General features: G+C 38.3%; 1 protein-coding gene across 12 annotated transcripts in view; it reads left to right on the plus strand.

Moving 5' to 3' along the window:
• Positions 1–26,801, plus strand: part of ACACA (acetyl-CoA carboxylase alpha) — a 280,816-nt gene that overhangs the window by 176,857 nt on the left and 77,158 nt on the right. For all 12 annotated transcript variants that reach the window (XM_027626351.2, XM_027626358.2, XM_027626350.2 and 9 more), the window contains 6 exons: positions 649–690; positions 1,731–1,946; positions 2,702–2,857; positions 4,996–5,199; positions 10,165–10,320; positions 12,083–12,229. In XM_027626351.2, coding sequence (XP_027482152.1) covers positions 649–690; positions 1,731–1,946; positions 2,702–2,857; positions 4,996–5,199; positions 10,165–10,320; positions 12,083–12,229 — 921 coding nt within the window. The remainder of the gene's footprint in view (positions 1–648; positions 691–1,730; positions 1,947–2,701; positions 2,858–4,995; positions 5,200–10,164; positions 10,321–12,082; positions 12,230–26,801) is intronic.

The raw sequence follows: 26,801 nt of genomic DNA on the forward strand, positions 1-26,801 counted from the left end.
TTTTAGGAAATTGGTTGCTTCGTTGTGTAATGCCCTGCAAAAGAGCGGTAAGACCTAATGACAAGTTCCCTAGTTCCGTCCCATTCTCTCCTGTACATAGAGTGGTAGTGACCAAAGTAACATCTTATACTTTTCTTTGTCTTGAAATATTATTGTTTAAACCCTTGGAATTATTGACTTCAGAGGGAATGTGGACAAAAACATGGATTGGGGATCCTGTGCTATCTGGCTGGTTTACATTTTAAGAGTTTCTTAAGGAGAAACTTGGGAAATCAGTACAGTGACTACTTTTGCAATGCTGCAGCATAAGGGTATATTTGCCAGGTTGTGCCAAAAGCAACACCCGGGAAGATTTTTTTTTTTTTTTTCACTTCGGAGATGAAAAAAAATACTAATTTTTTTTCCTAGGAGAGGGTAGCTATTAAAGTTAGGATAATAACTGTGGTGTGGTGATTTCATATTTGGAAGTGCGGTCAAAGTGGTAGTTACCCAGAGGATCATTCATATTCCCCAGGCTAAGCTTAGGCAAGGAGCATGTTTTCTAGGAACTGCCTTCTAGATGCTTGACTGTTTCTATACTTACTATGTGTTTATCCCCAAAGAGCCATATCTATGAAAGACTGACACATTTTCCCTTCTTTAACACAGAGAGAATTTCCTAAATTTTTTACCTTCCGAGCAAGGGATAAGGTAAGGACTGATTCCTTCCCACTTTTTTTTTTTTTAATCTTCATTTTGTTCTTAAAAACCCAAGAATGGCTTATTTTTGCCATGTGCTCTTCTTGCCATTCTCCTTTCTCTAACCGAATTTGTGCTTCCCTTTGCCTTACATGTGTCTTGGAACTAAAGAAGACTCCTTTCTGAAGGAATTTGGTTTAGGAGACAATCAAATGTATTGAGCTATCTGGAGAAAGCGATAACTTTCACAGTTCTCCCTACTCTTTAGGATGACCCTAATGATATGATATTAAAGGACTACTATATTTAGTAGTAGTATTCTTGTCACTTACAGACAGTTCATTTATACCCAAGTCTTGTTTATGTGCATTTTTTTTTCAATTTTAAAATACAGAATTTCAGACCATGTTGGTTTCTTCCTGTTACCGGCTTTGACTCTCACTCTCCATTCACTCAGTTGACATGTGCTCTGGAAGAACAATTTTATTTCAACAAAACATGCAGTAAATGTAAACATAACTTTTAAAAAAGATACATAAATAGTTATATATCTATAGGGATGGAGAATATTCCAAAGCCAAATATTTTTAAAAATTATATGATGTTTATTTGTTGAGTATTTATTGTGTCATTTTTACTGTGCCAGAAATAAGAATATAAAACCAAGTCCTGCCTGTAAACATTTTAATTGGGTAAACCCAAAACACTGGTATGTGAAGTAGATATTAATATGAAGCAGTCTGTGGTTAATTATCAAAAATGAATTGTATAGACAGTAATACAGTGAGAGTTCTGAGGGAATTGGTGTTTTTGCTTCTTTTTAATGGTGAGCATCACCACTTGTAAAAGCATAAATGATGAAAGCTTGGGAAGTAAATAGGCACTTCAGTCCCTAATCTTATGTAAGCTATAGCATTACCCTTGTATGTAGCTCATTTTTTATTGCTTATTTGCACATCATTGCTTATGTAATAAGCTACGTACATGTTCTTCATAATGTAATTTTGTAACTGCCTCTTGTGAGCTCTTTTGTTCTCCACTTTTGTGCTCAGTTTGAGGAGGATCGTATCTATCGTCACCTGGAGCCTGCCCTAGCTTTCCAGTTAGAGCTGAACCGGATGAGAAATTTTGACCTTACTGCCATTCCATGTGCTAATCATAAGATGCACCTGTATCTTGGGGCAGCCAAGGTGGAAGTGGGCACAGAAGTGACAGATTACAGGTTCTTCGTTCGTGCAATCATCAGACATTCTGATCTAGTCACCAAGGTGGGTACTGTACTTTGGTGGGAAGTCATCCCTGAGGGAAGGGGCAGAGAAGCAGGCGTTGTTGAAAATCAGGTTTTCATTTTTTGAATCAAGGCTCTTACTCTCAGTCTTCCCACTCTCCCATAACCGCAGGAGTCTGAGAGTGCTTTCTCTCACAGAAATAAATATTCCATATTATAAAGGGCTTTAAAAAATTTTTTTTTCTTGGTAGTGGAAGAAGCATGAAAGCACTCACTTGAGAGAAGCAAAAGCGTCTTAATGGAAAGATCACAGGGAGAGTTAGGTGATGATAGAAGTTAAAGAGAAAAGTTAGATGGCCCCGTTGTAAGCCCATCTAGACATAGGGTAGTTTCTGTGTACAGCAGAGCACTTCCTGGCACGTTAATTACTGCATCCCATAGCTATACTGTTTTCAGCTTTTACTTTCCAAACAGATTTACTTTCTAAACTGCTCTGTTTGCCATACCTGAGAAGTAATCCTATTGGAGGTGCAGCTTTGGGGATGCCCAGCATGTCCACCTGTTGGAAGGAAATGGCTTGCTAGGAGGCAGGAGGAAGGGCTGCAGGAACTCTTTATCTGACCCTTGCCTGCCCCTGCCACCTACAGTCATTGAGCCGACTCTAGGGAGAAAGGTAACATCAGCAGGTGCTTTATGATTCATGACATAATACTACTCAAGTTATTATACTTTTCCAGTTCTTTATTGACTCTTCTAAAACACACTAATGTTGATGGTGATTTTCTTCTTGCATAGGAAGCTTCTTTTGAATATCTACAAAACGAAGGGGAGAGGCTGCTCCTAGAAGCCATGGATGAGTTGGAAGTTGCTTTTAACAATACAAATGTTCGCACTGACTGCAACCACATCTTCCTCAACTTTGTGCCCACAGTCATCATGGACCCATCAAAGGTACATTTCTCCTTAGCTTCTCTTCCAGCACTACCAAACACAAGCAGAGAGATTCATCCATATTTAGTCTCACTTGGACCTGGGAACAGGTACTCTTGGCTGGCTAGTTGAGCCCTTGATCTTTAAAGTTTACGGAATGCTTGTGAGACAGGGTTTCCAGGAGGGTGTCAGGAATTCGATATATAGCCACTGAGAGCAGACATCAAAATAGAAGGTGGTATGATGTTATCTTGCTGGTCGTTATAAGCAGTACAAAAACATAAATTTCTTTCTGTTATTCCATGATATTTGTCATCATAGCGGTCCTGTTTTTATATGATTCCCTAGGATTTCTCATCTGGAATAACTTTGCTGTTGTTGGGCCTTTTGGCAAAATTGCTGCTGCTTTGCCCTAACTGTTACTTACCTGGTAGCCTTAGGGAGGCAATACGCCTTCCCAGAGTGTCTAACTGTTTCTCTTCGGTATTTTTCCACAGGGAGAGAATTTGTTTGATAAGGAATTTCCACATGTATTATATATGTTTTCTATCCTGAGGTTCTGTTCTAGAATGCATTCCATATAATTTAAGGAAGGAAAACAGGGTGGTTCTGCACTTGACCTTTTATCCCAGGTGTAATAAAGACCGGCTGCTCTCTGTACTCCCTCTAACCCTTTCCTCCCATGGTATTGTAGAATTTCATTAGGAGAACCAGTATCCCCTTTTCTCAAGATCAGTTGTAGGCATGGACTTTTGCTTTTTTGAACTTAATTTCTAAGACCTGAAAAGTCACTTTTTGCTTTTTTTTTTCTTCAAGACTCCAAATGACTAATAGGTTGCTTGAGTCTGTCAAGAAAACCGAGGACCACTCTCTGAGTATCAAGTCTCATCATCTAGTTTAACGAAAGGTTCTCTTAAGCATTCTGGGACTGACAAGGCTGGAATACTGAAAATGGAAACTATATAACTATATAACCATATATATTTTTAGGTTTGACTTAACCATTTCTCAGTGAGTTTTTTAATATCTGCCTCTCTGCCTTTGCTCTAAGTACCCATACACCCTAGCTATGCCTTTCCGGTCAGAGACAGCTGTCAGTTTCCCATATGTAGAGATTGTTGACTTCTGTTCCCTCACGAGAAGAACAGATAGATACCTCTTGGTTAAGAAGCAGGTGTGGGACTAGAGAAGTCAACTTGAAATCCATTCTAATCTAAGATTCTGTGGTGTGAAAACAGACTGCAAGGGTGGCACATACTTCTGAAGAAGTGTAAGAGAAGGGTGGTAGAAGATATTTTTGATATTTTCTAAGTGGAGAAAGGATTTTAGATAAACTTCATTTGAGAAGACGTTAATTTTGAATAGTATGTCTTAGCTGCCTACAGCCATATTGGGAAAACAAAATTTCCCTTTAGAATGTCAGTAAGGAAAAATCCCATCTAAGGCCATTTGGTTAAAATAACTTGCCTAAACCTGAAAACTAGGAGTGCTAAGCTGCCTTGGTATAAGCCTTAGAGAAACTATGGAACATCCACCTCATCTACTTAAATCCCAGTTGGACTTGGCAATGACCAAGCTTCAGAGCCCTGTTTAGAGAGAACATTCTAGCCCCACCTACGAATTGCCTCTCTCTAATTTGTGCAGTTTACCAAGAGGCATGTATTATAAAGTTTAATAAAATTATATAGGAAAAAGCTCATGGTGGTAATTGCTATGATGATTTAAGGTCCTGTAAGTGCAATGAAACATAGTTACCATGCATATAAATGCTACTTAATAGCTATTTAACTAGAGATTTTATTCTTATTTGGGGCTTTCTCTTAAATCCCATGGCTTGTAATTTTAGATATTGCAGATCTTCGATACAGAATATGAATATAATTGGGAAAGGGGTAGGGAGTTGCATAGATTAGGGTGTTGTGAGCCAGAGAACCCTACTCAAATGCCAGGCTGGCATGAAATTGTCCCTGATGTGTTGTAAGCGAGAGTAGGGTTGGGGAGAAATTATCTTACTTTTTGTAAAAAAGAATACATGTAGTGCCCATCTCCAGAAACCAGCACCTTTTTCCATTCCTTCTTTTCCAAAGATGGGCAGACCTGAAAACAGGTTCTAGTTACAAGGTGTTTAAGTTTTGTGCTTGGTGATGTGTCTGTGACAGATTGAGGAATCTGTGCGGAGCATGGTAATGCGCTATGGAAGTCGGCTGTGGAAATTACGTGTCCTCCAGGCAGAACTGAAAATCAACATTCGCCTGACACCAACTGGAAAAGCAATTCCCATCCGCCTCTTCCTGACAAACGAGTCTGGCTATTACTTGGACATCAGCTTGTACAAGGAAGTGACTGACTCCAGGACGGCACAGGTACGGCCGGCGGTCAAGCAGGCTCCTCAGAGTTTTGATTGGGTCCTAAAGATGAGCTACTTGTCCTTGTTAGGGAAGACCCAAACTCACAAGTCCCATTGCTTTCACGTAGTGGAGTTATCCTCTGTCAGCTTAAATGGTCACATGAATTTGAAAAACTTCATTTGCCTTAAAAGATGTGCGTGTGTTCTTAATCATGGTGTTATGAAACCCTCAATCTTTTGTGACATACTGATGAGCCCTAACAGATGCCAAATGAACCTGACTCCAGAGGTAATTCTGCAGTTTAGAGTTCTTTTTTAGAGGGCTCTTGAGCTACCTGAACTATCTTGTCTGGTGTGATCTGTCCTCCTTCCTGTTTTCAGCCTAGGTAGTCTATTCATTGGCAAGTAAAGAAAAGAATTGTTGAAGTATGTCATCAACTTTGATTTTAAAGAAGGAAAATTTCAGCGTAATATAATAGCTTGAACAATGTCAAGCAGTGACTTTATCATATTTACCCATGATGTTATTCACATTTACACACATTATTTTTCCTTCAGAGAGCTCAGAGTATTATATTTCTATAAAAGAGCAAAGTAGTGAACTTTAACCCCCTTTTCAGGTAGAAAAATCAAGAATGTGAAAATGGAAGATGACTCTTTCAGTAGATTGATTCTGTCATAACAGAGAATTCCTTTTAATCTATGTTACCACCTTCATTTCTAAGTATTTGTGCCATTTGTTATGATACTGGATTTAGGTTGGTTTGCCATGGCTCACATATTCTTAAGAACTGGGATGTTATTTTAGGTTTTTGTCCTGAACTTGGGAAGTAGATTTCTTCTGGTTAAAGGATGACCTTGCTCCAGTATGTGTACACAAAGATCTGTTTGTTCTATGCATTGGGTACCAGGAAGAGATTATATGTCTCTTGTTTTTATCTATGTCCTTTTAAATCCAGGAATAGAGGCAAGAGGAGACATTTTTGCCAGTATTTTGAAGATGAATTTTAAAAATCTGAGTTTGGATAGTTGTCAGAGTGACCTTTTATTTTGTGCTTTGATTCCTAGTTAGATGGCCAGAGAAATCTATCCAGTGAGAAGTGAACAGTTAAAACAGAGAGAGAGAGTGAGCACAGTAGCGCAAGGGGTGAGCAAGAGAAAGTATACAATAATTTTTGCTGCATTTGATGTTTTTCAGGACAACCTTAAAGACATTTTCAGTCAAAGCTTTCCATGGTCAGGGATATTTTTAATTAACTTCTACAGTGGCTTCAAGGCAGGTCTATTCTTGTGAAAAATAAGATGGCCACTTGAGATTTTAATGTTTTTGATAAATACGTTTGTTCTTCGTAAGTACTTTTTTTTCCTTTTTTTTATTAGAAAGCTCTTAGATTTCCCTCATTCTGGCCAGTGGTGGCACAGGGGCATGAAAGGCTCAGACGCCTTCAGTCAGGATTTAGTACTATGCCTGGCACAAAATAAGCACTCAATAAGTATCTGAAAGAATGAATGAGCTACCTTTTGCCTGAGGAAAAACCCCTATTACCTTGGGTCCTGCATATTTAGGAAGCCCTGAAGGAAGAGGTCTCCCTCGGGCTCTTCAGTGGAGAGAGTTCAGCAGCCACTGCTGAATGTAAACCCAGGAGCCCAAAAGCCCCTGGCTAGAGGAGGGAACCAGCAAAAGAACAGCCTTCATCTCTGCTCTGGTGCTCTTATTGTCTACCTGATGCTTATTGCCAATTTATTTTTTCCTTGTCTTTGTTCTAGTGAGTCATTATGTAAATTTAAAATAATGTAGAATCCTGTGTATCATTCATTCATTCGTTCATCGATGTAACATCGATTGACCACCTCTATTGTGTCAGGCACTGTGGATTCAAAGATAAAATAATCTCTATTCTTGAGAAATTTACATCAAGAGGGAACAAGACAGATAATTAGTTTCTCTGTAGTATGATTATGATTTGTGCTATAATAAAATAATAGTGGTGAAAGGTGTATGATATATATAATACACATGTTTTCATGAACGTGTAAAACATACACTTTACCCATTTTTAACTCCTATGTCCATTATAGTACAAAAATGGAATTATTGTAGGTAGCTGATCATTCAGTAGTATCCATTACCATCAACCTCTTGCTCAGCACTTCATTTATTCTTTCTGACAACAAGAAGCAAGGTTGAGGGGCACCTGGATGGCTCAGTCGTTAAGCATCTGCCTTCAGCTCAGGTCATGATCCCAGAGTGCTGGGATCGAACCCCGCATCAGGCTCCCAGCTCAGTGGGGAGTCTGCTTTTCCCTCTCTCTCTGCCGCTCCTTCTGCTGTGTTCCCTCTCTCACTGTGTCTCTCTCTGTCAAATAAGTAAATAAAATCTTAAAAAAAAAAAAAAGCGAGGTTGACTGGCTTGAGCTTCATTTTGTTTCATTTTCCTGTTAAAGTCTTTGTGTTATTAGCTGTAATGAACACTGATGTCAGCCAGTCATAGTGGGGAGAAGAGATTTGGGTAATCCATTGCATATGTCAATTGATTTCCATTGTGTAGTGTAAGAGAGAAAGTACACATTTTAAATGACCTTTATTGAGATACAATGTACATATAAAATGCAGTTATTTAATGTATATACTTTGGTTCATTATGAAATTGTATACACCTGTATAACCATCATCACAGTCATGACAGAGAACATCTTGACACCCCTAAAAGGTCTCTTATTTTCTTTTTCTGTCAAAGGTAGAGTCACCAGCCCCAGCCTTAGGCAACCACTCATCTGCTTTCTATTATTACAGATTAGTTTTACCTGTACTAGAATTTCATATATATGAAATTAGACACTATGTATAATGTTGTATCTGGCTTCTTTTGCTCAGTATAATAATATTTTTGAGATTATTCTATGTTGTATAGACAATGGGTATGTTCCTCTTCATTGCTGAGTGGTATTCTGTTTTATGGATATACCAAAAAAATTTTTTAAAGATTTATTTATTATTTTAGAAAGTGTGCACGTGAGCAGGGGGAGGGGCAAAGGGAGAGAGAGAATCTCAAGCAGACTCCCTGCTGTGCGTGGAGCCTGATGCGGGGCTCGATCCCATGACCCTGAGATCATGACCTGAGCCAGAATCAAGAATTGGACACTTAACCGAGTGAGCCACCCAGGCGCCCTTGGATGTACCAAAATTTTTATATTCGTTCACCTTTTGATGGACATTTGAAGTTTTATTTTCCAGTTTGGGCTATTATGAATAAAGCTGCCATATGAACATTCATTTATAAGTCTTTATGTAGATATGTTTTCATTTCTCTTGGGTAAATATATGAGTGTAATTACTGGGTCATGGTAAGTATATGTTTAATTTTATAAGAAACTGCTAAACTGTTTGTGAAAGTAGTCCTACCATTTTAAATTCCCACCAGCAGTGAATCTACCTAGAGGGCTTTCTCCGGTCCCCTTTCTCAGTCCACATGATTATGTTGCTTAACTAATGACCAGCCTGCCTTCATTCCACCTTGGCAAAAGTGAGTCTCAAACTCTGTACCCACAGCTCTTGTCTTTCCTAATAGACAGGAATGTAGTCCCAAGAACCTGCTGCTTTTACTCCTTTTTCTTATTTTGATTCAGTTTATCTCCTCTGAGTCCAGTTTTCTCATTCTAACACCCTGACCTCACTTAACACTTTGAATTTCTTAAAACATTACCATTTCTGCCTAAGATATTGCTAATTCTACCTCCTACCCAGTGACTTTGACCATTAGTCATGTGGAATAGGACTGGAAGCTCCCTTCTTTGGGGTTGTAAGACATGCAAGACAATTTTTGCCCACTGTAGGACCTGACTGACAAATCAGTAGAACATATCTGTTCCTCTGAGGTTAGGAGGCTAAGGATTCGCTTAGCTAAATGGTGTCCAGAGTTTGGGAAAGTACTTAATTCTGTTGTTAAGCCTATATATCGGGTTCACAAATCTATTCCTTAATGGTAGACTTAAGCTTATTTATTTTAGACCAGAATAGATATGTGGGTGTATACACATACCCTTATTTCCCACATTTGTATTCACTGTGTTGGGAATCTATATTTTATGTATTCATGCATAAAGTGCCTAGTTTAGTGTCATACAGCCTCTGGGCACTCAGTAAATATTAACTGAACTGAAATAATGGCATCCCTTATAAATATTCATAAGCAAATAAAACTAAGTATATGGGATATGAAGTACTCTTCTAGAAAATGTTTGGGTTAAAATGATTAAAAACTGGTGTGGTGATTTCATTATGTGACAATATAGGTATTACCGGAGCTATTCACTAGTTTTAGACATAGTATACTGAGGGAGATAAATATGTATATCTATATTATATAAATATATATAATAACACACTTATTTTACTATAGGCTCTGTCTTATGAGCTAATGAGAACTGACTAGCTAGGTGGATGGATGAAATCCATTTCTGGCAGAAATCTTTAAAGTGTGTGGCTCATAACACTTATGAAGCACCTTCTAATCAAGTAGACTAGAGCACAGATAATAGGGTAGAGCCTTGACCTGGCCTTCTACTGTTGGGGAAAGAGCAGAATTCTCTTCAATGCATAGCTGTTCCTCAACTTAAATGTGAGGACGCTCAGACTTGTTGGTTGACATACTTCATTTCTGAGTATGTGGAATTCAAGTCACTTTAGAAGGCAGGCATTGTCAGTCTGTCTCTGAGGTGTGAAATTTACACTGCTTTCTTGTTGATTTCAACTAATCCAAAAGTGAGAGCAGCCCATGGTGTGTCATTGGTCACATACCATTTTTTGGAGTTGGATCATCTGTAGAGAGGTGAGAACACTACCCAATGTGTAAAGGCATGTCTTAGCTATTCAACCCACCAAAAATGTGTTTCAAGAAATAACATTTATGAAGAAAGCCCATCTAGGCAGCTGATTTTATTCTCTGTCTCTTAACTCCCATGCCATTCTCTTCCTCCTGCAGATCATGTTTCAGGCGTATGGAGACAAACAGGGACCATTGCATGGAATGTTAATCAACACTCCATATGTCACCAAAGACCTGCTTCAATCAAAGAGATTCCAGGCACAATCCTTGGGGACAACATACATATATGATATCCCAGAGATGTTTCGGCAGGTAAAGGTGGCTAACTGGAGGGAAACTCATATGTTCCAAAGAGACAGGATTTTTCCTGAATTTCCATTAGAGGCAGCTTAGCCCGGAATGAGGGCACTCCCAAAGGGCAGGAAATACCTTAACACCACTCTCATTTCTATTTCGTCTGGGATTTGGTGACTGCCAACTCCAGTATTGGGTAGTTCTTTATGAAGTAACGGAATGGTGAGGATAGAAGCCTCTGTTGAGTAGAAGAAAGTAAACTGAGACAGCATGCCTGTGATGGTAGTTTACAATGACCTGTGTGAGGAGTTATGTTCAGGTATATATCTCCTAAGCCTATAATCAAATTATGGATATTAAAAAAGAGGCTTGAAACTCTCTCTTTTTCCTATTTTCCAAGATAACCCAGGTCTTTAGCTGATAGCCTAGGTTAATATGATGAGAATCAATACTGATAACGTATACAAATGGATATAGAGTTCATGATGCACAGTTTAAAGTATCAATTCTTTTGTGGGAGATTTATTATAGCTGAATAAAAACTAGTGTGAGAAAATATGACATGAAGATTCTCATCCTTTATATGAAAATAAATTCCTTTGATCTGTATGGTGAATCATCTCTATGCTGCAGATTTTTCTTCCATCAATGGAAGGCAAGAAAAGTACATTCACAGCAGAAAATGCAACAGAAAAAATATCAAAAGAATACTGAATTTGTCCTTTAAAAAAAATCTATGAACATAGGATTTTTCCAGGTCTCCTAGTCAGTACTACCAGTATTACCACATTTGAATTTTAATAAAGTAGTATATGTGGCCTTGATAGGTAGTCTCTCTGTAATTCCTGTATTATTCACAAGTATAAGAGATTTCCTTTATGTAGTCATTTGTTTACAACAGAAACATAGCTATCTTCATTTAGTATTACCAGCATTAGTAGCCTACAAGTTGAGTGTTGGTTCTGTTCGTCAGTGCCAGAACTATAAATAGAAATGTCATTCTATACAATTCTCCTTATAGAATAGACATAAACACTGTGATTGGAACATGTAGGTATAAATGCATCATATTGCCTTTAAATGTTGCTTTGAGACAAGCAAAGAAACAACCAGTTCCCACTGCATGAGGCATTTGTTTTGGTAATATGGAAGTTGGAAATGGAAATTATAATGGTTTTTAAGTGGATCAGTGTGTCTTCTCATTTTTGAGCAAAATTGATCTGCACATTTACAAATAGTCCTACACCCTCATGAACTAATTCCTGCGTGCGGGCTAATAGGTATTGGAAAGAGGATGCTTCCCCTGAACCTCTAGTAGAAACGTTTTTCTTGCCTTCTTGGGTTTTCTTTGCATTAGCTGAGTGTCATACCACTTTTCCTGATTATTTTTCTATTCTTCTAGGATTTTTCTTCCATTTTTTAAAGGAGGGATTAATGCTACTTAGTTTTTTATTTTAATTTTCCTGGGGGGCTGGTGGTCAGGTCTGTTTGTTAGGTCTGTTGTGTTTGTTAATGCTCTAGTGCTGATTCAGAATCACTCAGCAGTTTGACTTTGTTGGAAAAGTGCCTGCTTTTGACATGTGAAAAACATGTGAAAAATAATTACAAATCTGTTTTTTAACTGAGAATGAGAGCTGCAGAATTTGGCCTAATGCTTCTATGCTCAGCAGAACACTTGGAAAGGAAAGAGCAAAATCATATTGACTGAAACTTAATATTTATTTTTGTGATGTTGAATTGCTCATTGTCACCGATGACTCAAACTTCTCTCCTCCACTAGTCTCTGATCAAACTCTGGGAGTCTATGTCCACTCAAGCATTCCTTCCATCACCCCCCCTGCCTTCTGACATGCTGACATATACGGAGCTCGTGTTGGATGATCAAGGTCAGCTGGTCCACATGAACAGGCTTCCAGGAGGCAATGAGGCAAGTAGCTGAATCCCCTTCCCCCTTTCCTTAATCTCTGTGACCACTAGTAGCAGCTTTCCATGGAGCTGGTCATTAAATAGCATTAATTTAGATCCTGCATTAATTTAGGTGCTACACAGGTAGCACGGTAGTCTTGCTGGTAGCAAATATTGACTAGATATCAAGGAATTATTAGTTTTTTAGGTGTGATAATATTTTTTAAATGGTGTTAACAACTTTGCTTTCTAAAAAAAAGAGTGATGTTTTCTGTTGGACATACCTATTTAAAATAGTTACAGGTGAAATGATCCAATGTCGAAGATTTGCTTCAGAGAAATGGAGGGGTGAGCGTGGGACTATAGTTGAAACAAGATTGTTCATGAGTTGTTCATCAAAGCTAGATGATACATCCATCAGAGTAGACCGTTTTCTCTATTCTTGTATATACTTGAAATTTTGAGATTTGTCCATAATAAAAAGTTAAAATGTTGTTTTGTTTGATGTTTTTTTCTTATTTGAATACTTATATAGTAGTATACCTTTTTTGGCATGTTTTCTGTGCTCAGGTAATTTGATCTGGTGCTGTTATTATCGTGGTAAATATATTCTTAAAGAGGCTCAATCAGAACCAGAGATTTAAACATAAAAGAAAGTAGCAGAAGCCCATTTCTGGTAGTTGTCTAAGAATGCATTTTCTGGCATTGGAATCCTCTCTCTTATGGTGCACTGCTAATAATGATATAAAGTCGTCTTCTGCCCCTTGGCCTATGTCATCCTCTTCCTGATTTTAACTATGCTTTCAATGTAGAGTTACAACCGAAATAACAAAAATAATACACCTAAAAAGAGATAGGTTTTTATTTCAGCCTTAGATAGAATCCCTAGATAAATCTCATTCTTTAGAAAGAGTAACCTTTACCTGGGTGTTCTCCATAAACAGGCTGGGTAGACCTTTGGAGGTGATATGTGGTATTTTCCATTTTGTGCAGTGTCTTTTTCAAAATATGTTACTGTATATACAAGGTGTGTGCTGTTTCAGTAAGCACACCGGTGGATGCCAAAAGTAGATGAATCGGTATTAAGATGGATGCAAGCATTGGACCAGACGGAGAATGTCAGACTATAGGAGTTCTTCTAATCTAATGCCTCAACAAATAGCAAAGGCAAGAGGTGAAGGAGGAAAGATGCATAGAATTTTGACAAGAATAGATATATACTCGTTAATACACAAAGTTGAAGCAGAGTCTTGTGCCACGGTGTAGCATCTATGTAGTGAGCCCCTCAACAGCAAAGAAAGGCTTCATTGTGCTAGACTTAAATTCTGATTCATTCAACAGTATAGTCTTTAGGAATGGAAGGCACCCTTGTGAACATGGGGCTGAGAGAAAAACGGTTTAACTAATGTAATTAACACAAAAAAATGAGATTTTTGGCTACGTGAAAGCTAGCAGCACTGCTGTGTGAAACCTCTTGCCATGATCTTTCTCTTCTGCTTTCTCTCTGCTCTCATTCTGTGTTTGAGCGAATGGAGACTGGGGGAATAGTGAAGTCCCAGAGGGACAGAGCTCTGTTCTTGCTGAAATTACAAGCACAGAGCTGCCTGGGCATGAACATGTAGTGTTTACTCTGCCAGTATGAATACAAATAGTCTTATTATACGGGACTCTGTACCCAAAGACCAGACACACACACACACACACACACACACACACACACACACACACACACACAAGAATAAAAAAAAATTAAAGGTTTTTTTTAACCCTTTTAAGACCCAACGAACCTGGGTAGAAAAGGGATGTCTTAAACAGCCGCAGAGTATTATCGTTATGAGCAGTAGAGTCGGTACAAGGGCCATATGTTTTCCTTTGCCCAGTGCTTTAATAATCTTGAAATCGAGAAATCTAATTGTATTTGAATTTTATTTTTTGTATTTATTTTATTTTTTTATTTTGCTTTTCATCAGTTCTCACTTTCTTCTTCTACTCTTTTCCCTTCCTTAGTTGCCTATTTTCTTTGTTCTCTTTTCCTTTTCTTCAAATGATTGACTAGGATTGAGGCAGAGTTGTTGGCTTGCTGTTTCTGAGTCTTTGAGCTCGGGAGGAGTGAGACTGATGTTCTTTTGTGAGCAGTTAGTGACTAATGCCTGGGATGGCTGGTGAAGTCAGTCAGTAGCTGTAGCTAGATTATAGGGCATTGCGCACCAGGAATGAGGTTGGGGTATTACTATCAAACTCCGTTACCAATAGCTTGAGTGTACAATGGTACATGTCTGCTGAGAAACTGACCAATCTAAAGATGGAGTTTCAGCACTCAGAACTCTGAGGGACAGCTGTGCCTAAGAGATGACGAGGTGTCAGTGGGATGTATTTCCTCATGCTGAGCCCAGTTTTATCAGAGCAAGTTGACTTTCAGCTCTTGCAGTTTAATTTTCTTTGGCCAAAGAGACAAGTTTGTCATGAACCTGGCACTCTCTGTATTACCCCAAGAGTGATGTGAAGGGAAAGAAAAGAGCTCATGCTGATGAGATTTGGAGCAAATCTGTCCTGTCCCAAAGAGAACGGGCATCTGAACAGAACCTTGAGAAATAGTTTTATTAAAAAAGGAATAAAAAATTGACCCGTTAATGTTCTGAGAGCCAAGGCTCCATGTAAATGCGTTGATGCTACATAGACATTAAATCATCATAATGTGGTGTTCTCCAAAGGTGACAGCTCCACCAGGTCATCATTGTGGGGGATACTGAATTACCTTGAAGGATTGGAGTTTCTGGGTTTAAAAGCTAGCACATGGATATAAGGAATGAAGGTAAAACAAGAGCTTCCTGCAGAGTTTCCCCATGAATCGAGATGCTTTTTCCCATAATCAAATGCAGAAAACCTGTACTTATAAGACCATCGACTGTATGGGTGGCTGGCTTTCTTCCTTGTTCCCCACCCCCCTCCCCAGGACAGTAAATAGGTAAAATAGTGATGGGAACAGGACTTGGAACAATTCAGTTCCATTTAGTTTTAGGTAACTTGTTTGCCATTTGAGAAAGAATATTGGCTGTTTCAGCAGAGATGTGACCTGCATTTTGAACATTGTACCCATGTTAAAAGCAGAAGAAAGAGAGATTTTCTGATGTGGTGTTAGCCACTTTCTCCTCTCTGTTTTCCTAGTTGTCCCTTCCCCATCAAGAAAGGTGTAACTGAAGGCATGCCATCTCATTCATGATGGAAGTATAGGAGAACACATTTTTCTCATTGTCAGGTTTGAATGGCATTGCATTTAGTATGAATTTAGAGTAGGAATAAAAGAGATGTAGACCAAATCTGTGAACTGTGTTACTTGCAAATAGCTCCAAAGATGGGTTGTCTAGGGTTTTTTTTTAATAGTTTCAAGTAAAGATGAAAACTGTGGAAAATATGATTGCAACAAAGACTAAACTTATTTCAATTCTAGCGGCTATGATGCTACAGTGATGGGTACCATATGTAAATACACAGCTAGATGAATGTATGCTGTTGAGCCTGGTTACAGTGGAAATGCAGCTAACCAACAGTTCTACGTTTACTGCTTCTCAGTTTTGGGGGAATTGTTTTCATTTTCCTGCCAGTTTGCTAACCTGTTTTGATCATTTGGTGGAAGCTGTAATTGCAGGTGGGAACATCTTGAGTAACAGTTCACAATCTACTGCAGCTGCGTTTCGCACTAAATCCTGTTATTAAAAGGCTCAGGCTAAGATCAAGCCAAGGGTGGTAACAGACTTGACAGAGAACAACTTAACTTTGCCTGGTGTAGGACAAAGAAAACACTAGCCTTCTTGAGACCACATTTTTTTGTTGTTGTTCTGAAATGTTATTAGCATTCTTTTATTATATTTCTTTTAACTGCTCTGGGAACTAGATCATGAATCTCTAATTGGGCAGTGATGAAAGACATGATGGGCAACTTTTATAGCACTTTTGGTGTGGCCAGAGAGTAGGACCCTGTTTTCCTTACTCTTTCAGCACGTGGGCTTTTTAACAACACAGACCCTTCCTCTCATCTCTCCTGTCATAATGAGAAACTGAGATGAGAAGATTCTCTGTTTGGAAGCAGCTATAATAATTAGGTACAGGATGTGTATTCCAAAAAAGGATCAGTAATGAAGGACTGGAATTCGTGCGTGGCATTAAATTTTTTCCTTAAAATTTTTCTGGGAGATAAGCATATTCCAAATTGAATGCAATCTGATGAACTCCTTTGCACGCACTACCGCACTTAAGAATTGTAGTCACTGCAAGGCTTCATTTCTTCAGATGGGCACTAGGTGTCAGGGTTTTTCCTTCGCAGCACCTTGGCATTTAGACAAGCCTCTGGAATTGCCCTTTTTGGTGAGGCAGATCCTCTTTTCTTCAGTAGGTATGGTGGGCTTTGCCTGGTGTTCCTCCAGTATGCAATTGCATTTTTAACTCTTGGGCAGAGATCAGGTGAACCTTACTATATCATGCTCTACACATTTTTACAGGAAACGTTTTTTTTAGGAAGAGGATGATTGAGGAGGAAAAAATAGTGTAAAGACTGGTTGCCATCGTGACTGGTATCTTTTATGCTCTTGGGGTGGAAGGGTAGGGATGGTGGAAATTAGGAATTTAGTTCCAGAACTGCCCAGCCTTGCCCATAGTTAATTGTTGGCAACATTTTGATGTTCTGCTTCAGCAAGGTGTAAGTGTCTGTAATTTTTTATTATAAAATATTTCAAAATTATAGAAAAATATGGGGAGTGATATGACAAAAACCCCTGCATCTACTGACTGCTTAAACAGAGCTTATCATTTTGACACTGCTCCTCACTTTTATGTTGTTATAATCCTTTGAAATCTCTAATTGGAGTATAAAAACAAAAAAACTTTAGGAGTTAGTAGGGAAAGAAGTGGGTAAGCTTATAGAAACCTAAAAGATTGGAAGAAATTAATTAGTACGGCGCCTGGGTGGCTCAGTTGGTTAAGCAACTGCCTTCGGCTCAGGTCATGATCCTGGAGTCCCGGGATCGAGTCCCACATCGGGCTCCCTGCTCAGCAGGGAGTCTGCTTCTCCCTCTGACCCTCCCCCCTCTCATGTGCTTTCTCTCTCATTCTCTCTCTCTCTCAAATAAATAAATAAAATCTTTAAAAAAAAAAGAAATTAATTAGTAGATCCATTTTGACAATTCTTAGGCTGGACCTCTAAACCCAAAGGACCTCTTTTTTTAATTATTTTTTTTAAAGATTTTATTTATTTATTTGACAGGGAGACAGCGAGAGAGGGAACACAAGCAGGGGAAATGTGAGGGAGAAGCAGGCTTCCCACTGATCAGGGAGCCCAGTGTGGGGCTCGATCCCAGGACCCCGGGATCATGACCTGAGCCGAAGGCAGACATTTAACGACTGAGCCACCCAGGCACCCCCCCCCCCAAAGGACCTCTTATTTCAGAAAAAACACCATAACCCTCTGTCTGAATTCACTTGGTTGACGTTTTCTATGCTCTCAAAGGAATTGTTTGGGTTGTCCTGGACTCAGATTCTAGTGGAACCTGTTATGCTTTGAAACTCTGACTGGAGAAGAGTGTGTATGTTTGTGGGCTTGAGTCCATTTCTTATGGACACAGAACCCAAATATTTTTCTAGTTTAACATTAGACTTTTGTATATTGTTTTACTCGATTTAACCTCAGAATAGCTCCATGAATGTGAAGCTAATTTGGATGTATTTTACTGTACTTTTATTTCTTTCTTTTGAAACCAGTTTACCTTTTCATGCTGGGTGTAGAAATTGAGTCCATGTCAATCTTTTAGATATGTGTTGGAAAAGAGGCATATTTGTATTGCAATATGCTGAAGGTGAGCTTTGAAATAGACCTGAAGAAGGCAGATCTGAAAAACAGGACCATGGTCTGTGCACTGATTTTCAAGTTATAAAAAGAGACTAATGGTCCTTGCCACCAATCTGTCCCTGAAGATGGGGAAATGTTTGTAAGTGCTTTGAGATCCTCAGCAGAAAAGTATCACACACCACTGATTATATGTAAACATGCATAATTTGTGCTTGTCTTATTTTTCATCAAGGGCTTCAAAAAAAGAAACCCCAGTCTTGGATCCTTTTAGGCTTAACAAGATAGGAATTTCAAGTATAGAAAAAGACAGGTTATGAAATATGTGGTTAAGATAGTTTTATTTAAAATCACTCTTTTACCCTCTAAGTGAGCATGTTTGGTTATGAGTGAGTCTTTGTCTAAAATGATCCTCACAGCCAGAGTTGAGCCCCTCATTGGAAAAATATTGAGGCTAATTTTGAAAGATAGGTCTTCCTGCCATGGAATTACTTCTAATGAATTACTAACACTGTTCTTTTGGGATGCATATACTTTGCTTTTTTTTTCCTTCAAATTTTTATTTAAATTCAAGTTAGTTAACATAGAGTGTAATGTTATTTTCAGGTGTAGAATTAATCATTTACATACAACGCTCAGTGCTCACGACAAGTGCCCTCCTTAATCCCCATCACCTATTTACTTTGCATATAACTTTTCTCAGAATTCCTTCTGAGCGACTACTACTGATATTGGAGTGTTTTCAACAGGTGGATTAGTTCCTTTGACTCTTTTCATAATTGGCAAACAGAGGCCCAATGAACTTGAATGACTGAAAATCCTAATGCATCCATTGGCCGACTACAGAATTTGTGGAGGGCTCCTCAGTCCCCTTAAAAAGTCAGTCCTAGAGATAGCCTTTAAACAAAAGAATGTACTTGCCAGCATTTTTGTACACCTTAAGTTTTAAGATTTTACTGAAAAAGGATGTGATATAGTACCCTATGTCAAAAAACTTTACAACTCCAACTAAAGGCAATAATGAACATGAGGACAGCAACAGATGACTCCAGAGGATGAGGTGTAGCGTGAAGCGTCAGAGTTCAACATTCGTTTATATGATTAATGGGCAAGGCTTCCTGAACTGTAGTAGGCCAACTTGCTTAATTTCCATATCATCCAATTACTCCTATGCCCCATTTCTCAAATACCACTGGCTTGTATGTGCTCTATTGCATGTTTTTTTAAAAAATTGGTATGTTTACTAAAAGCATTGTGTGTATATGCATAAAATTACTGTGGTTTCATGTTTATAGATATTGCAGGGAGAGATAATTCCCCTGTTCAAAATTATTGTTTCTAATCGTCAGTAATATTTTCAAGAAATTACCTCTGGGATGAAATTTTTTTACTCCAAAAATGGTATTTTTCTTACCCTTTTATCGCTTTTTGGAAAGGTTGAGGTAAGTTTGTTCAGCCATTTTTGAATTATCCAAGCATGAAAAAGAGAGTTTTTCAGCTGTTAAGAAAATTGTTTTCAGCTCTTTTATGTGATCATACAACACTAGGCAACGGAAGATGATATCCAGCAGATAATACAATATGGAAAGGCATTGACATTTTTTCAGCATGGTTTTCTGAATGGCATAAATTATGTCAAATATCGTATTGCCTTGTGGTTTAAAAAGGCACATTTTAACACCCATACAATATTTTTCACCATTCCATCAGATAATGTTTTTTTCTTGAGATTCTGAGTTAATGTTGTAATTGTTTTTTGATAGTATCTAACTAAAAGTGAAGATTTAATATCCCATACAAGATACAAAAGGGGAAGAGGTTGGGGTGCCTGCACGGTGCAGTCAGTTAAGCATCGTACTCTTGGTTTCGGCTCAGGTTGTGGTCTCAAGGTTGTGAGATCCAGCCCTACCTTGGGCTCTGTGCTCAGCACAGAACCTGCTTGGGAATCTCTCTCCTCTCCCTTTGCCCCTCCTGCTCGTGCTTGCTTGCATGTACATTCTCTCTCTCAAGTAAGTAAATAAATCTTTAAAGGGAGGAGGTAACACTTTGTTTATGTATCTATATGTATCTATACATCATGTATCTATAAAGGAACTCAAGTTCGGATTTGTTCACCGAGTCTTGGTTTTCTCATCTTCACGAGGCAGATAGTGCTTAGGTCCGTTTCAGCTCTAACACTCTAGAATTCTTTGTATTGCTGCTCCTGGGCCTTGCAGGATGGTCCTCCTCCTGGCATTAGCAGTAGTAAAACGATTGCTGTGGGAGGGTTGGCCAGAAAGTTTCAACTTTTAGACTTTTAGCATGGAAAATAAAGGTTTAACGTATCAGCCACAGTCTAACCTATATCTGAGTCCACATAGAAAATATTGTTACAGCTGAACTCAAAGTGAGGAGACAGAAGAAAGGCAACCACGGCGAGGATATTCTTCTCCTGCTTCCCACAGCATAGCTGCGGTTGATAGATGCTTCTTAGCTTCTTAAAAACACAGTCCTCTCCAGTTTTGCCTCCTAGCTTTCCCCTCAAATTTATTGGTTGAGCTTAATATTGGTATTTTATTTTGTAGTAACAGCAGCTTTTGAAAGTGTGCCTGTGCGTGTGTGCAATTGCACATTCTATTCACACGGATAGTACAATTAATGTTGATGTCAATTTTGGTGTTAATTTTGGGTCAGGATTAGTGTTGACATTTTGTGTCAGACTAATGGCATTTATGGGCACCCTCAGAATAAATGTTAATATTGCCGTGCTTTTAGTATCTGTTATAGTAACATGAAAGCAAGGTCCTCCCAGGAGAAAAAATACATGTATGGATAGATAGATAATGCCTTTCTGTGTCGCTGGTGTCACTTGGCGAGAAAATGACATCTCAGGGCAGAATCCTAATCACTGTTTGGAGCATCAGAAATAATGATCACCTCTGATCGGGGGTTGTGAATAATTCATTCGGTTTGATTTTCACATCCTGTCCAGTGATACTTTTCAAACCAAATGTGTTTCTACAGGAAAATAATGGTCCCACTTCTTATGGAAATACTGTGGCACAAATCATTTTACCCACATAAAAACAGTTAAATAAGACTGTTCTCTTCTGCTTGCTTTCTCCTCCCCATTCCCTCCTCCCTCGCTTGCGTGTGTTTATTCCAGAACCGGACTGTGGCCAAAGAAATATTTTCTTCCTTAGAACTTGCGTAAGGCAGATATTTATTTCTGCTCATCCTTTGCTTATTCACATTAACTCTTTTGATCCTCTTCCCTTTTTTTCATTTTAATTAGTTTAGGTTGATAACCCTAAACCTAAGAAACCTGCTATTCGGAGCATCCTGTTATCAAAAATCATCTGAAATTACAGATTTTTAAATGATTTATGGCTATATTAATGAAAACATAATTGGCAGGAAGCGGCTGGAACCACTCGGTAAGTCAGTGGTCAGGAAAGAAGCTTGTGCGCTACCTGGGCCCCGGAGCCCGAGTCTGAACCTCCTTAGGCTATAAACCCACCCACTCTGGCAGACCCTCTCAGGCTGCAGCCCCCAGTCCTGGTTTCACCTGCATCAAAGCACTGGAGGGAGCGAGAAGCTGGAGCAAGGGGGTTCAGTGGTGGAATTTCCTTTGGTTATTATTTTTCAGTTAATGTACTAGGCAACTTGGGCTTAGGTGAAATCAGTGAATGTCACATTCCTAATCACATTGTCACACTTGTGTATATATGCTTTTATAGTGATTGCAGAATTTTCAATATAAAGTCTCCATTGTGTGTATAATATAGATAGACCCATCTGTATAAAGTAATTTGACTGAAAAACTTAGTGTCCTAATTAAATAGGGGGAGAATATGACTGTCTTCTGAAGTAATGACCCAATCCTCTGAGACAAAGCTATTCTTAGATAGCATATTTTGAACCATTTCTCCTGAATGTTGTGACCTTTTTTTTTTTTCCTCCCTCTTTCTCTCTCTCTCCCTGTCTCTAAATCTAACAAGGGCAGGGGGAAGCCTTTCTCAGCCTACTTATCATCAGACAGAAAGTATTTTGCATTCAGAAACCATTTCCAGTATCAAATTCAATTTTGTCAAGTGATTAGTTGAGTTTGGTAGAGAATAATTTAAAAACACAAAGCTGGAAATGGCCGTGGTGCTTCTGCACTGGAGGAGAGCGGTTGCTATTCTCAAGTTGCAAGCCCTCTTCCAGTGACTATGCATCACAAGGTGGATTATTGTGTTACATGTCTTTGCAGCTGTTACAGACCCGCATCTGTTGACACCATGTGTTCCTGTCCTAGGCTGCTGGAAAAAATAGGGGAGTGGGTGAATTGATACCTTGCCTGCCTATCAGTGTGAACGTCCTTTTATGTACATATGTTTGTAAAGCTCTTTAGCCCTCTTCAAGATGAAAGGCTCTGTATAAATATAAGCTTTCGATTTTAGTACATGTTTGTAATACATGTGGTACGGTCCTAAATATGTATTTAGCTGATAGGCACTGTTCTTGTCTATTGTACAAATATTGACTTTAAAAGTATAAATATGTATTTAACCATCAGACCAGAAAAACACTGAAGCAGTTACTTCTCAGGTAGAGATATTAATATTGTATAAACCTATATATACATATGTTTACATTCTACTACATCATTGCAGAGCATTTCTTTTTTTAAAAATGAAATGATAGCCCCAACAAATTAAGGCAGTTCTTGATATTCTCCCTTCGAGGTGAGTCTTAATTTTTAATCTTCATGTGTTTCACTCTCTCTCCTTCTAACTTTATATAAATATGATCTGTCGCGGTAAGACTAAAATATAGAGTCAGCTTTTGTAAAGTATGAGAAATCCTTAGGCTGGGGAGATACTTTTCCCTTAAAAAATTTTTTTTTATTATGGTTCGCTAAAGTAGAGACAATAATAAAAGTTTTCACGTACCTGTCACTCAGTGAAGAGCTATTTGGTAGTCTTTTCTTAGTTCCTTTTAAAACTTAAATCGCATTGACATCCAGAAGCCTGGAGAATCTGAAGAATAAGGAAAAACTTGAGAATAAAATGTAGTAGTAAGACCCACTGCTGTGACCAAATAAAGGGATGGCTCGTGGGGGGAAAAAAAAAACCTTAAATCACATTGACAATTTTATAAACACATTAAGGAGAATTTAGAAAATAGAAAAAAAAACCCCACACAATCCCATCATTCTAAAAATAATTATCATCTCATTTTGCTATTTTTTTTTTATTTCGTTCCCCCCTCCTCCCAACACGCCTATAGATAGTGTTGTAACACTTACTGTGCACTTACTATGTGCCAGGTACTGTTCTAAGGCTTACCATGGATTTAATCCTTACAACAAACGTTATAGAAGAGTTTATTATCACCCAATTTTACTGATGAGGAAGCTGAGACAGAGAGAGGTCAGTAACTTAAGTGGCTAGAAAACTGACTGAATCTCTATTCTGTCAGAGTCAGATTCTATTAGATTCACATTCTCCAAATCTGGCTTCTGAGTCTCTGTCCTTAACCACCACACTGTTGCATCTCATAGTTATTATGGTGTACAGACAAGTTTGTTATACCACTTCTTCAAATTTAGTATCGTATCATGGGTATTTTAATATGCTATTCATAGTCTTCATAGCCAGCATTTGTAAGGCTGTACAGAATACTAATGATGACGTTATTAGCCAGTTTACTTCCCTCCAAGAGAAGGAAAAGTTTTTATCATGGCATTTATTTTTTAACTGTTTATCTTAAAATATTTTAGATTTACAGAAAAGTTACAAAGATAGTACAGAGAGAGTTCCCATATACCTAACGTTAACATCTTACATTATTCTTGTTACTCAAATAATCTTTTATGTAGTCTGAAAGAGGTGTGTTAAAATATATCTAAATAAAACCATTGATTTTTCTAATGTTGACATTTTATATAACCATGGTATAATTATCAAAACTTAGAACTAACATTGGTACAATACTAATAAGTAAAATACAGACTTTGTTTTGGATTTCACCAGTTTTTCTACAACTGTCCTTTTTCTGTTCCAGAATACCACATTGAATTTAGGTGTCAAGGACATTTATGTTTGTGTTATAATTGATGTTCATCTTTCTATATTGTTTCTGCTAATTGCAGTGGCACTAGTCTGGAATATGCTTCCTTAATTTTTCTAGTAAAAGAAATTATGTGAACTGTATTTTTAAAAAATAAATGTACTAGCTATAAGGACAAGTTAACTTAATTCCTCTATATCTTAGTTTTCTCATGGCAACAATAACAGCTGCTTCTGAATTAATAATAATTTGAGAACTTTTTATAATTGGAAAAATTGAGACTGTATGAAGTTAAGTGATTGGTTCAAGATTATATAGCTAGACTAAAGCTGAGATTTGGACCAAGGTAGGATGATGTTCCCCAGACTAACCTCTTAACTACTGTCAGTATTTGTCCATATTTAGTATAGTACAGCTGGTGATAGAGGTTCAATTAATGGGAGCTATTATTCTTGTTATTTTTTAAAAAATAAAATAGTTGAATGATGTTTAGGACTGTTATCCTGTGATCCCTAGAGATAAGTCATAGACCGTGTTCTAAGCCCTTGGTGTTGACTATTTTCCAAGAATCATTTAAAAAAATGAAATGACTATGGAACCAGCAAATATTTATTACTCCCATATTATGTGTTGGGATCCCGCTAGGCACTGGAGGAGATGATATAATGGTTTAGGCTGGCAAGCTAAAAACGGTCCTAGGCAATATATGATTAATTATTGAATGAATTCTCTACATGAAGGTCTTAGTAGGAGATCAGAGAAGAAGGGGGTCACTTGAGGCTAGGTAAAGCTTTCTGAGGAAATGGAATTTGAATGAATCTTTTTGGAATGGGTAAGATTTGGATAGATTGAGAGGAGAGAAAGGAGCAAATTTTGTATGTTGAAGTTAATATAATAGATTACCATTTGGAGTAGTTGATTCATCAAACCCATAGGCATTGTTACTTTTGTATGTGTGGGGACACTGAAGCTCAATGAAGTTATTTTTCCAAGGTCACACAATTAGCAAGTGTTATGGCCTAGATATGGATCGAAGTTAGTTTGACTCCAAAGCCCATCTTCTCCATTATGTGCCCTGTTGTTCAATTAGCAGTAAAATCTAAATTTCAGTATAAGTTGAGCAATAGATGCTTTCTTGGATGTTTATCCATTATGCTCACTCAAAACTTAATCTCTTTTGGTAGGGAATCTGACTATACAAAGACTGGGATAGCACTCTCCATTCTGTAATGGTACTTTTTAAAGGAGGAGGGAGGTGGTCGATGAGGAACACACTTTGGAAAGACATTGAGAAAGAGTAGTGTGTTCTTGGTGCTGCTGTGTTGACACCTAATTAGAAGTCAATATTGCAAGCATAATGACCTAGCCAATTGCTGAACTGACTGCCCAAGTGACACAGTTAGAGTCCCCAGGTAATAACAAAAGATAAGAGTATTATTTGCCTGCCCAGTGCCACACAGACACAATGTTTGCATTAGCATGCAAATGCTGAAGTAGATTCTTCAAGGCTTGTCTCTAAGCTACCTCTAGCCTAGGTGGCTAAGGTTAATATATCATAAAATTTGGTGTAAAACCCGATCTTCCTAACTACAAATGCATTTTGAGGAAATAGCTTTTCCTTCCTGAAAAACAAAAGAGATGTTAGGTTAGAGGGCCACGTGAGAAGGCAGGTGTAAAATATTTCTCCCCACACAGGCATTATATTAGCCAGCTTCTTAAAAACCATGACCAAAGTTATCCCGATATTTGCAGTTTCTCCGTGCTATATTTTGGAAGATCTGTTTCTCTTTCCTTTCTGTGTCTTTAATGAGCAGATAGAGTAATACCTTATCTCGGAAGGTGATTGGATTTTTTTCTGTGTATTATATCCATTTTGATTTGTATTTGGCCAAGGGTATGATATATTAAATAGCTTATATTTATCTGTCGGTGTTTCATATATATATTTCTTAATGCTGAGAATCACAAATAGCTGTGTGGAAAGCTTCAACCAGCCTGATTACAGTGGATGTGCAATTGGATTGAGGAATGTGTACTCAGAGCTTATGATCACTGGCCCGGTTGAGTCTGGGTGATGCATGTGGCTTTCCAGGGATGCTGCTATTTACATCTGTTAATGGCCCTTCTTGATGGCCGGCTCCCCAATGAGGTGATATGCAGCAGCCTGGGGATGAGGGACCAAGGCTGCAGATGTGGCTGGGCTCCATTAGGCAGGACCAGGAATGCTCATCTGGTAGGCTTTGTGTTTGGAAGCAAGTGGAGGGGGTGGGAGTGTGGGGGGCGGGGGAGACAGAAAGAAATGGGGGGAAAAAAGAATGGAAAACATTACTTATCTGGGTATAGGGAAACAGACAGGCAGGCATGAAAAACTGCAGCTGTAACTGGGGTATGAGTGAATAGAAAAGAAATGGAACTAGCAAATAAACAAGTAGAAGGATTGACTAGATCTCATATACAAGGGGATTAAAAGAAGAGAGGGCTGGGAAGGTTTGGGAAGAGACATGTCACCCCTGCCTTTTGAGTCAATATCATTTGTGTGGCTGGTCAGATGCTACTGAACAGAGAGTAGAGATTTACATATATCGTTCCTTGCATGCTTTGGTTTTCTGGTGCTGGGAGAAAGTGGCAAGAGATGCTCCCAAGGATGCGGTGTTGAGCTCTAGTGAATTCTTGCAGAAATGGAAGATACCTAAAGCAAGCCAGTAAAGAACGCTGCTATTAC

Source organism: Zalophus californianus, chromosome 16 (assembly GCF_009762305.2).
Source record: "Zalophus californianus isolate mZalCal1 chromosome 16, mZalCal1.pri.v2, whole genome shotgun sequence".
NCBI lineage: Eukaryota > Metazoa > Chordata > Mammalia > Carnivora > Otariidae > Zalophus > Zalophus californianus.